The sequence below is a fragment of the Garra rufa genome, chromosome 25, assembly GCF_049309525.1.
Source record: "Garra rufa chromosome 25, GarRuf1.0, whole genome shotgun sequence".
Classification (NCBI taxonomy): domain Eukaryota; kingdom Metazoa; phylum Chordata; class Actinopteri; order Cypriniformes; family Cyprinidae; genus Garra; species Garra rufa.
Window position 1 is genome coordinate 22,377,196 of NC_133385.1, and position 13,071 is coordinate 22,390,266.

Here is a 13,071-nt window from a genome sequence, read left to right on the forward strand (position 1 = left end):
CTTCTTTCATGTGACCTCTTAAATACGCGTTGTGAGTTTGGCGAAGATATCTCATTCTGTTCAAAAGATATAGCAGTTTTAGTAAAGGTGGCCCTGCCCCTTTAAAACGTTTAGGCGTCCCTTTTGCTACAGAGAGTTAAAAGTTAAAGTTTATTTTTTCAAAAAATGCAAAATTCCCAAACAGGGTGATGGACGAATCTGAGGCGTGCTTTTTGTCCGGCGTGAGCCAAGGATTCCAACGACATAAGACACTTGAGCCTACGACGAACCGGGTTTACGTGGAGATTGCTGATCCTTGGCCATTCTAACAAAACAAATCACTTCCCCTATTCTATGATACAAATATTGTGCATATGTGTAAAAAAAAAAGTGCAATATATGATATTGACGCGCTTGAAACATCATATTGCCCTCCAGTGGCCGATTTCTTTCAAATTTCTCTAAAAAAAAACTGTTCTTCTACTCCTGTTATAAGAACTTTAAATAGGACTAACCAGTGACCTTGAAATTTAGGAAATTGCAGGTCCTCTAATTTTGATCTCCACTGTATTTATACACTGTAAAAAGTTTTCACCAGTTTCAACTTAAAAACTTAATATTTTAAGGCAGCTGCTAAACTTAAGTTAAATCAACTTAAGTCCTTTCAACTCACAAGTTAAATCAACTAATTTTGATTGTAATATGTTGAAATGACTTTTTTTAAATGAGTTTTAAGCTGATTTAACTTAGGGCAGCTGCTGAACTTAGGTTTTTAAGTTGAATCTGGTGAAAACTTTTTACAGTGTATGCACTATTCTCAACACGCTACACAATCTATACTCGGTGAAAAAGTCATTGTCTGGCAGAGGAACCTTGCAGCGTACATGTGTTTTAAATCACAGCTAACTTAACGCAGCCTATATGTCATGATTTATTAATCTGCAGCTTAAAAAATTGGCTACACTAAATTCTCACTACTCAGTTTCTGACCTCTAAAGGGATAGTTCACCCAAAAATGACAATTCTAGCATTATTTGTACTTTTTCACAATCCTGTGGTCTCTCATACTCCACGTCTGACACCACTACTAATCTAGAAATGTGTTTTGGCATATTTATTACATCACAATTAGTGTCATTTTAGACTTTCATGCAGATATTGAGTAGAAACCCCGCACACATTTACAATCAAACTGTTTAAACTGAATCCAAGAGACTCATCACTGAGAAACAAAAGCCTGAAGTCAAGTTGTCGCCGGTCTCTTTGCATGCAACAATAAGAGGAATCTGCGCAAGCATTAGCCAGCGGTTTAATGAAGTCAAGGCTTTTGTAATGCAAACAAGCGGCCTTGACGTTATCTGTTGTTGATGCAGTGTAACCATCAACTCCAGATGTCTCCTCTCCAGCTTGAAAATCTGGATAAAAGCAGCCAACTCACTTCAGTGAGTTTCCCACAGAATTTGCCTCATAAGTGTTATGTAACTGTTAGGAAAGAGTCTGAGTGCACTTGTCTGTTCTTTTATCACAATTACATAACCACTACCACACATCATGCAAATGTAAAGGAGTAGCGGCCGCTAATGTGGTACTCGAACCCAACCGGTGGGTCAAATGTTTCTGTGAGACGGTTTATGGAAAAAATCTCAGTGTTTACACCGACAACGACACCGATGGGCTGAACCCTCCCAGAGGATTTCAGCCCGTGACTTCATAAAGGGCACCACACAATAACAGGCCTGTCCATAGATGGTAAGGCTTTTCTGATTAGTGGTAATAAAACTGGGAGTTGGCTCGTAATACATCCACTGCCGAGCGCTGTAAAAAATGGTGAAGTCAGTACTTTAAAGACAATCAGTTCTGTTTGGACACAGGTTGACATTGTAAACACTGGCGAGGGGATTTTTCATGATATTAAAGACACTTGGACAACGTTTTCCACTCTTGCTTAACGCTTGGACTACTACGGCTCCATTGTTTATATGGTTGTTACAGCATTTCTTGTGATGACATTTTCAGTTTGAGTTGAAATTGTTAACAAAGGACGTCTGTCATTACATCGACTGATTTGGTTGGGAGTTCGTACTAAAGTGGATAATATCCATTGCCCATTACTTAAATCCTCTAAAAGCAAGTTAGTTAGCTAACTTGGCCATCTTGGTAATGTTTCTAGACAGCTATTTGTACAGTAGCCATCTTCTTGAAGGAATATGTCACTATTATATTAAAGTATGTTGCAGAAACACAAACATGCACTATGAGTCAAAAGTTTTTGAACAGTAAGATGTTTTTAAGGAAGTTTCTTCTGCTCACCAAGCCTGTATTTATTTGATCCGAAGTACAGCAAAAACAGTTCAATTCTGAAATATTTGTACTATTAAAAATAAATGTTTTCTATTTGAATACATTTTAATATGTAATTTATTTCTGTGTTCAAAACTACATTTTTAGCCTCATTACTCTAGATTTAAGTCTCACGTGATTCTTAAGAAATCATTTTAGAATGCTGATTTGCGTTTCAAGAAACATTTATTATTATTAGAAATATTTTAAAAGAGTTTTCAGCATTCTTCGATGAATAGAAAGATCCAAAGATCAGCATTTATCTGAAATAAAAAGCTTTTGTAACATACACTATACCATTCAAAAGCTTGGAGTCAGTATAATTATTATTATTTTTTTTAAGACATTGGAAAAGATTTCTATTTCAGATAAATGCTGCTCTACTGAACTTTCTATTCATCAAAGAAACCTGAAAAATTCTACTCAGCTGTTTAACATAATAACAATAAAAACAATGTTTTTTGAGCAGAATATTAGAATGATTTCTAAAGGATCATGTGTCACTGAAGCCTGGAGTAATGATGCTAAAAATACTTTGAAATCACAGGAATATGTTACATTTTAAAATACATTCAAATAGAAAAAGAATTTTAAATAGTAAATATGTTTGAACATTTTACTGTTTTTGCTGTGCTTTGAATCAAATAAAATGCAGGGTTGATGAGCAAGAGAATTCTTTAAAAAAATACTGTTCAAAAACTTTTGACTGGTAGTGTACCTTGTAAAAAAAAAGTCCCGTCTGAATAGGGCTCTAGTCGCTTTTTTGCTACAATGTTACAATACATCTCTGAATCTTCTGTGGCTTGTGTGCATATGTCTATGTGTGTGGGGCATTCTGCTTTATTGACAGGATGTTGGGAAGCTGCTGCCATCATGATTCACGCACATATGCATATCTGCACATGTGAGAAAGGAAATGACATATGCAGATATGCAGAGAATGGATTGTGTTGTAGATTAAAGACTGATCGTAAGTGTGATGGTATTGATTAAACGTCAGGGTCAGCCAACACAAATGACTTTGACAAATCACATTGTGCTTTTCAGTTCTGATGCCCTAAAAAAGGTTAAAATAATGTGTGTGTGTGTGTGTGTGTGTGTGTGTGTGACCCTGGACCACAAAACCAGTCCTAAGGGTTTATGCATCATCTGAAATCTGATAAATAAGCTTTTTATTGATGTATGGTTTGTTCGGATAGGACACTATTTGGCAAAGATACAACTACTTGAAAATCTAGAATCTGAGGGTGAGAAAATTGCCTTTAAAATAGTTTAAATAAAGTTCTTAGCAATGCAGATTACTAATCAAAAATTAAGTTTTGATATATTTACAGTAGGAAATGTATGAAATATCTTCATGGAACATAATCTTAATATCCTAATGATTTTTGGCATAAAAGAAAAATCAATAATTTGACTCATACAATGTATTTTTGGCTTTTGCTACAAATAAGTGCTACTTATGACTGGTTTTGTGGTCTATACATACTGTATTAAATGCTTTCCTGCTTGTAGAATTTGTAGAAATTGTAACTGGGGAAACTACAACATCAACAACAAAAGACTAATTCGTCGAATTAATCATTACATTACTAATAAGCAAAGAAGCCACAGTAATGACATAACTATTCTTGATACACAGAGTATATTCTGTGCTGACCGTTCTGCTAGGAGGCTGATACACTCCTCTGTCGAGAGTCATCACAGAGAATCGCCCCTCTCTGAGGGCTCACACTTCTATAAAGGGAGGTTGTCCTCCAGTCTCTGCTGATTCTTTTCTCTCACACACTCTTCAACACATTGAGCAAACCTGCTCACCATACAGGACACGATGTGGCTTACTGTGCTTTACATATGGGGAAGCCTATTGACATTTTCCGTGTGTCACGTCTGCCCAGAGAACTCAGAGGATGTCGCTTCATGGGTAACGCTGAAGCCCCTGGGGGACTGCGGGGACGAGGACAACTTGTGCCCTTACCGACTCACCCTCCCACCTCTCTCTATCCAGCTTCCCAGGCCTTTTAGGGAGCTGGAGAAAATGGCCAAAGAGCTGCAGGACCTAAAGGACGTGGTGAACCACCTGAGAAGGGACTGCCAAGAATGTAAGGACAGACAGAAAGAACACGGCGAGGAAAGGGAAAAGAGACCTCAAAGTCAAAGCATCATGGAGACACAAAGTCATAGTGGAGAACAAGCGGTCCGGATCTTAACTTCAACCTTACTGCAAGGAGACACATCAGAAAGTGTGGGAACGGTCAAGAATGGCATGAAGAGGCTCAATCATTCCATTTTGGCAAGTCAGGAATGGAACATCGACCCAAGGATTGGTCTAAATCAAGGCAGCACCGATCAGAGGTCTGAGGTGAGCAGAGAAGTAAAAATACTTAATCCTTCACTTGACGAGACACCCAAGGACATGTCCAAGGTTAAACTGGTGCTCTCACCTACACCTGAGGAGACTGAGAAGGAACTGAAGTCAAAGCGAAGTGAATTAATAGAACCGTCCCGTATGGGTGCTGAACGATCCCATGGGAAACAGCAGCCAAACATTCTCAGAGATGGACATGCAAAGAACATCAGTGGCATCCTAATGGCAAGAAGAAGAGTGCAGAATGTGCATGATCCGAATGGATTAAGGGATGCTAACAGTAAGACAATGGATTTAAGCACATCAGCTGGGAACAGAAGGGTTGTGAAGTTTCCTGGAGCAGGTGGACCACTAAGATCAAGGGTATCCTACATTAATGGCAGAGTTGTTAAGGTTACAAGCGAAGACAGACTGAAAAACCCTATGTTGGTGAGTATCCACAATCAACAATCCAGAGACATGACGGTCAAGACTGAGCCAGAAGAGGATGGATATTCTCCGGTGAGGAGTGGTGTTATGCGGGTCAAGGAACCTGGTCCTTATTTAGCAAACACAAAAACTGGGGCCCCATCAACAGATGACCAAAACAATCAAGCCATCAGGTTTTCTGGTTTAAGAACAGAAGACTCACATGGCCTGAAAGATGCAAGCCAAGAAACTAAAGTTACGCATGACAATTTGAGAAAAGTAAACAAGACGGGGATTACAAGACTCCCAACAAATCTGAAGAAAGAAAACCAGGGTGATGTGAGTCACGTATCCACAAATAACTCATTCTCTAGTGTTATGAAACAAACTGAACAGCCAAACATAGTTAAAGAGGAGAAAAAGCACACGGGACTGAGTGAAAGTCTGGTAGTTATTAGTAGTGAGGAAGAGACTAGTTCCAATATGAATAGAGAAGACTTGACTGTCCCAGGAAGACAGGTGGAAAATGAAAAATATCCACTTAGAGAAACTAAAAACAGACTAACTCTTTTAAAAATTGGGGACATGACGGTCAAGACTGAGCCAGAAGAGGCTGAATTTCCCCCAGCAAGGAGTGACGTTATACGGCTAAAGGAAACAAGTCCTCACATAGCAAACACAAAACCTGGGACAAACAGTGGACTGACCCTGTCAACAGATGACCAAAACAAACAAGACATCAGTTGGTTTTCTGGTCCCAGAACAGATGACGGACATGGTCTTAAAGATGCAAGTCAAGTAACTAAAGTTAGAGAGGACAATTTGAGAAAAGTAAACAATGGTGGGATTACAAGACTCCCAACAACTCTGAGGAAAGAAAACCAAGGTGATGTGAGTCACACAGCCGCAAATAAGTCAATCTCTAGTGTTGTGAACCAAAGTGAACAGCCAAACATGGTTAAAGAGGAAAAGCAGGCAGAGATTAGCTCTAATATAGATAGAGAAGACTTGGCTTTCCCAGGAAGACAGGTGGACAAAGAAAAATATCTAAATCCATTCATGAAATCTAATCACAGACAAATTGATTCCACAGTTTTGGACATACTTAATGAAAGGACAGTTGATCCACTGTCTCCAGATCTTAAAGATCAGATGCAGCCAGAAATGTTCACTGGAGGGACAAATGAGAACAATGGGTTTAAGTCACTGACTGCAGGGACTATGACGAAGGACATACCAAGCCTACTGGAAAAAGATCTGGTGAAACCCACCCTTGTCCCAACCGTTAAGAGTAAATTACCTAATAGTAGAGTGAGTAAGACCAGTAGGGTTCTACCACCTGTAAGGAAAATTTCAATTACTCCACTCAAAGCTCCAGCTAAAGTGGGACTGTCTCAGAACAGCAAGATACATGAAGTAAGTCAAGACAATAAAAGGTACGTGGTGCCAAACCCTGATAGACACCCCAGCAGACGTCCAACATCTGTGATTTCATCTAGAGTCAACAAACTGAGACAACCTAATGTCATAGACAACATGTCAGCAAACAGAAGTGCTGGGGAACATTCAAAGCAGTCATTCCCAGTCAGAAACGGCTATTTTGCCAGGAGAAATGGCTCTGGAATAATAAGACCGGGCTATGTAAAGAGGCCAAACTTCCAAACTGAGCGAAGCAGAGGCTTTGAAACAAAGGTAAACACAGTGACTCAATTCCCTAGTCCCACTGGTGCAACTGAACAAGAACAAACTCAAGACATCAAACACATTTCGCAGGGCATGAGGTCAACTGTATTGGAGTCACAAGAAGAGTTTCAAAATTCAAGTGATGTACAAGATTTGGATAAGGTTCGACAAGGTAAGAACCAAGTTAGAGACAACAGTGAGACTGTGTTGATCTCAAATGTTGAGGATCCAAACACTCTGCAAAATGGAGCCTCAAATTCACCCACTAGTGGGAAAGAAAGCAAGATGATTAGTTTGGGAACTGATGATACCAGTAGTGAACATCGATTTGAGGTGGACAAGATCAGCAACGGGAAGAAAGGACCATCTGCACCAACTTTAAAGAAAGAGTTATCTAAGGAACCAGGAACAAATGTATTCACCACCTCAACAGTTTCTTTTATGGACACAGACCATGAAGACAGCACAAAGAACATTCATAAAGTCACAAACACACATGTTGAAATGGCTAAAAACATTACTTGGGAAACGCCCATAAGCTTTAAAAACACTGGAGGAACAAGAGAACTGGAACTTATTACATTGAATAAAGACAGAGTAGAAGAAAACTCTGGGGAAATATTATCTAACTCAAACAGTGCAGACACTGCCCAGAGTTACAGAGGAGAGAGCTACGCAATTCCAGTTGTTTTGGATACGCTTACAAATGTTGAAGAAATTAAAGGCTCAAAGCTTTTCTCACTCAGCCCCGAGGACACCGCTGAGGGGTTTAAATCGCATGCAGCCAATGATGAGGTAACAGAGAGAGAACATTTAGAGAGCAACTTCCACAGCACCTGTGGCAGTGATTGTGACACTGCGTCATCCCTTCTGTCCACAACCCAGACCAGGCCCCTCGTGGAATCTGGAAGAGGTGAGGAACTTTCTTACATAACCCATGTTAATGTTTATTTTTGAGAAGGAGCATTTACTCTTAATTCACACTTAAAAAGCTATCCAGAGTGTTTACAGTATGGCAGCAGAGCATGTTTAGTTTACACAAAGCTTAGGGTATAGTGGTGTAAGTCACTTTGACTCTTTGTATAAACTAAGGTTTCAGCAGAGTGCAAACAGGGGCAAACATGTCCAAAAATAACTACAGGTAAAATCTACTCAGATAATTAGTTCAAGTATCCTTTAACACGTTCTGTGACCTCGCACTTTATCTTGATAGTGTGATAGGATTCCATTGCAGGGATAAATGGAAATGGATCCTCATCTGAGAAGCAGATGTTGTGGTTTTTGTGAAGAGATCCAGCTGTAGGCGTCTTCTTTTATCTGATGTATCAGGATGTGGTGTCTTTGTTGAGCTTGACGAAAGGCTCAAAGACAAAGTCTTTCTTGCAATGCATAATTAATTCATGCAGAACTTCAGTACCATGCCTAGAGCCAAATTTACTTGTATGGTGATTGGCGTCTGAAATTTGGCCCGATGTGGCTCAGTGTAAACTCTTATAACCACGGATAAATAAATCCAGGTGGTCCAAATTTCTATGTATAAAACAGCCTTTGCATATCTTTTAAACAAAACCTTAAGTGTACTCTGTCAAGTGTAGCTTTATTGTTCAGGTCCAACAACAAAGACGGGTAGAAAACAACTTGAGTGCATTATCTTGCTCTGCATTCGTTTACAAATTCATTTGATGAAGATTTTCAGCCAAATGCTTTTTTTATTACAACCCATCTGTATTGTACGACAGTGTTTTAGTGCCACTTTAAAAATAAAATCTAAGATTACGAAATTAAAGTCATAATATTTCAAGAATAAAGTCGAAATATTTTATTTTATAACAACATGTGAACTTCTCCTGGTGCTCCCAATCTGAGACATTCGCATGCACAGACTATACTCTCACAATATTATTACTTTAATTGCTACGATTTAATTCTGGAAACATTTCGTCTTTACTCTCGAAACACTTCGTCTTTACGCTCGAAACACTTCGACTTTACTCTCGAAACACTTCGACTTTACCTTTCGATATTACTCTCGAAACATTTCGACTTTTTTCTAGAAACATTTCGACTTTTTTCTAGAAACATTTCGACTTTTTCTAGAAACATTTCGACTTTACTCTCGAAACATTTCGACTTTACTCTCGAAACATTTCGACTTTACTCTCGAAACATTTCGACTTTACTCTCGAAACATTTCGACTTTACTCTCGAAACATTTCGACTTTACTCTCGAAACATTTCGACTTTACCTTTCAACTTTTTTCTCAAAACATTTAGACTTTACTCTTGAAACATTTCGACTAAACATTTCGACTTTACTCTCCAAACATTTCAACTTTTTTCTCGAAACATTTCGACTTAATTCATTCGTAATTCTTAAATTTTCCTTCTTTTTTTTTTACGTGGCACTAAAACACAGTCCAAGTATTGCACTTTTGTAAGCAGCTGTACAATAAAAGTGCCTTAAAGCTTCTCTAGTCGAAAGACAACAATCGCAAAAAAATGCTCCTTAGGATGTTTAAGTAAATGTAAGCATGCAGATTTAGGTTTAAGCACTGCAATAGCATTTTATCAACAAAGAATGAGGTAACCTAAAACATTTGTTATTGACCACAGAAAAAGGACCCGCACAAGACTGCGCTGATTACATTACGAAATCCAGCAAGAATGGTGTATATAAAGTATCACCGCAGCCAAGGAGCAGCATGTTTCCTGTTTTCTGTGACATGGAATCCTCAGGCGGGGGCTGGACTTTGATTCAACATCGTTTAGACGGCAACACAAGTTTCAATCGCACCTGGGACGAGTACAAGAATGGATTCGGTGAACTAACAGAGGAGTTCTGGCTTGGCAATGACAAGATTCACATGTTAACAAAGGCCAAAAACATGTCATTGCGAATAGAAATCGAAGACTTTGAGGGTGTCAAAGAATACGCACATTATGACAACTTCTCTGTGGCAGATGAAAGCCAACAATACCGCCTGTCCATTGGTGGTTACTCTGGTACAGCTGGTAATGCCATGCAGTTTAGTGAGACCTACAATCACGACCAGAAACTGTTCACCACTCCGGACAGAGACAATGACCAGTATCCCTCGGGTAACTGTGGGGCCTATTACAGCTCAGGCTGGTGGTTTGATGCATGCATGTCTGCAAACTTAAATGGGAGATATTATCGATCTAAATACAAAGGGGTACGTAATGGGATATTTTGGGGGACATGGCACAACATTACAATGGAATATTACCCAACCAATGATAGGCAATCTTTTAAGACAGTTAAAATGATGATTAGACCTAAAAACTATGCTAAATAATATTTACCAACCAAAATTAAGCTCTCTTTCAAAGTTATAGGGTAGAAAAAAGGCAAGTGCTTTAACCCTCTTCGGTCATTTTTGACCGAAAAATTTTATGTTTTGAATTTTTAAAAATCGTAGCTTCATCAGAATGAGATGACACTTGGTGACTTTTGTTGCATTAGCTATGTGAGTACACAAAAAAATCAGTGACATGATTCGGATATGTTAAAGGGTCAAAAAAAAAAGTCACAATTGGCTCCTTCGCGGTCAAAAATGACCGACATAGGAAATGAATGGGAAATACGAAAAAATGCGTTAATTCAGAGAATCTTTTGGTAGCAAGCAAGGACTGACACTCTAAAATAACAAAAGTACAGAACTGACACACACACACACACACACACACACACAAATAAGCAGAAAAATGCAAAACCTGATATTTATCCAATCAAAAAATATCTAAACCTTGCCAAAAGTAATCTTTTAGAATGTCTGAATATATTTCTAAATGCAAAGCCTATTAAAATGAAGAAACAGTAAAAAAACAAAACAAAAAAACAATAGGAATCCCAAAGCCCCTGTATATATGTATATAGGGAGATACAGGAGGTTACATGACATTACACAAGTTTTATTTTTTTATGCCACTAGATGGTGCAATTTTCACTTAAAAAATGGATTTTAAATGCTTTTACTCTATTTTAATGTGAAATGTTGTATTTATTGAAAAATAATAAATCATAATTAAATTAAAAAATATAATATAAAATATAATTCTAGTGGGAAAAAATTGTTCATTAAAACTATAAATATTGCATAGATTCATAAAAAATGCTCAAAATTCTAAATAATAATCACAAAATATTATTGAACAAAAATGTATTTAATTGATTTTCCTGAAGAAAAAAAAAAGTTACTTTTTAATAGGGGTGTGAACCTACAGTGGTCTTACGGTTCGGTTCAATTACGATTATCATGTCATCGATTCGGTTCAATACAATATCTCGATGCATCACGATGCATTGACGATGCACTGCTCATTTTTCAATTTTACTTCAAATTTATTTTGCTTTTCTATTTCACAATGACGTTGTAATGCGTTTTTATTTGATTAGATTTTTTTGTCAGACCACTTGTACAAGTGTAACTGTGCATCCTATCCAGTCTTTTTCAATCAATATCCCACATACAGTAATGTGTAATTTTGATGAGGAAGAGTAAGAGGTGAAAGAGGAAGAGGAGGAGAAGAAGGAGGACAATGACGACAATGTGGAAAAGACAAAAGAAGGGCAAGGGCAAGAAGAGAAGAGAAGCAGTCTCATATATTTTAGTTGATGAGTGCAGGGTTGGATCAGGCATGCAAGAGGATTTGACCCCTGCTGCCTGGCCAGGGCTAATTTAGCCTGTGATGCTGAAGAGGTTCTTTGGCCTGTCTCAGACCAAACACAGGATGTTGGGCAGAATGATTATTTTTGTTGTTGTTTGTTGTTTTGTACTGTACTATACAGTACATTAAATTAAGGAATAAAACATACTAATTTTGCAACTTTACTTCAAATATATACAATTGTGTTAATAAATACAAACAGTCAGATATATGAACTGAAACTTTAATCTTACCTTCTCAAAGAAAAAACACTTCTTGAATGTATCAAACAAAACTAAAGTCTGGGCACAGAAGACAACAGCAACATTTAGAACAAATTCACAAAAGTAAATACCTGGGCTTTGGTTTCGTTCTAGAGTTCCGGCATAATCTTTTCTGAAAAGTGTGTGCGTGAGGGAAGCTTATATCGCGGCTCCAGTGAATTTAACAGGTGGCCGGGGTTTTTCCACCACAGAAAAGGGCCGTATATCTTTTGATAAAAGCTGCCGCTATAGTCATTTTAAACGCGAAAACTAAACCAAATACGATTTCAACCGAGAGGTACCGCTCAGATCTTATTTAATTGAAACGAGGGAACGAATAGAGTCCTGCACGAGCCCAGCCTGAGAATCTCAGACCCGAGCCCCGTCCTTATCGGACAATTTATCAGAACAGAGTTCGTGTTGCAGCCATTAAAATAGTTCAGTTTTGGATTCTAAAGGCAAAGTGGCTAGATTTCGTTTTCTTTCCTTTTTAAGTTAATTTAGAAATATGTTTGGAACATTTGATGTTTGTTAAATTCAAGCTTTTGTCTTTTTAACCTAACAAGGTAATGAGTTGAGCATGTTTGATAAATTTAGCCTTCTCAAATCAACACGACTTGCATTAAATACAATCTATAGACATAAAACACTTGATGCATTTCAGAATATTAATTTAAACATTTAACCTAGATAAATGTGCGCGGTTAGACGCATATCCAATCGTTTTTGCTGAGAGTGAAAGCGAAAGCGGGCTTTGCAGCTGACATGGAAGCTCAAACGCGATCACTTGCATTTTTCTTAATAACAGTGGAAACCTAAAATACACCATTTTTGTCGATAAAAGTAAGGCATAAAAAGGCATCATTCAAAACTGCAAAAGGTCTACTATTATTATTTATGTGCGCACTCACAATATCAACAAAACATTATATTTGTGTAACGCTGAGCCAGATAGACGCGCTCAGTGCTTTTAGCCAGTCTTTTCAACCAAATAAAAATAATGTTTCAGTCCTTTAAATGAATTACTAACAAAAAAAAAGACATTTTGTTAAATGCACACTGATCGTTAAATGCACCGGTGTGTAAAGAAAGTGGCAATAATCCTTTCAGTTAAAATCTGAAGACTTATTTTATTCATGTGGAGTACTCCCCTCGTTAGCCCAACCCCCCTCCCGGAAAATCATACAAGCCCACTGGGTCGCGTGTTCTGGCACTGGACTGAGTCCGTTATAACCGGTTATGGTCTATTACTGAACCGATACCGAATCGTCCTTGTCTGCATCGCGATGCATCGTAAAAACGATTAATTTTGACACCCCTACTTTTTAAGGCTTCGGTCACTTTTGACCGCGAGGGAGCCAA

The 13,071-nt window shown here is 38.1% G+C and overlaps 1 protein-coding gene across 1 annotated transcript; it reads left to right on the forward strand.

The window, feature by feature from the left end:
- Positions 1–7,199: 7,199 nt before the first annotated feature.
- On the forward strand, positions 7,200–10,413 carry LOC141301614 (fibroleukin-like). Its single transcript, XM_073831812.1, has 2 exons — positions 7,200–7,691; positions 9,392–10,413. Exons 1-2 carry the CDS (start codon positions 7,220–7,222, stop codon positions 10,093–10,095), a joined length of 1,176 nt encoding a protein of 391 aa, XP_073687913.1. The 5' UTR covers positions 7,200–7,219; the 3' UTR covers positions 10,096–10,413.
- Positions 10,414–13,071: the final 2,658 nt, after the last annotated feature.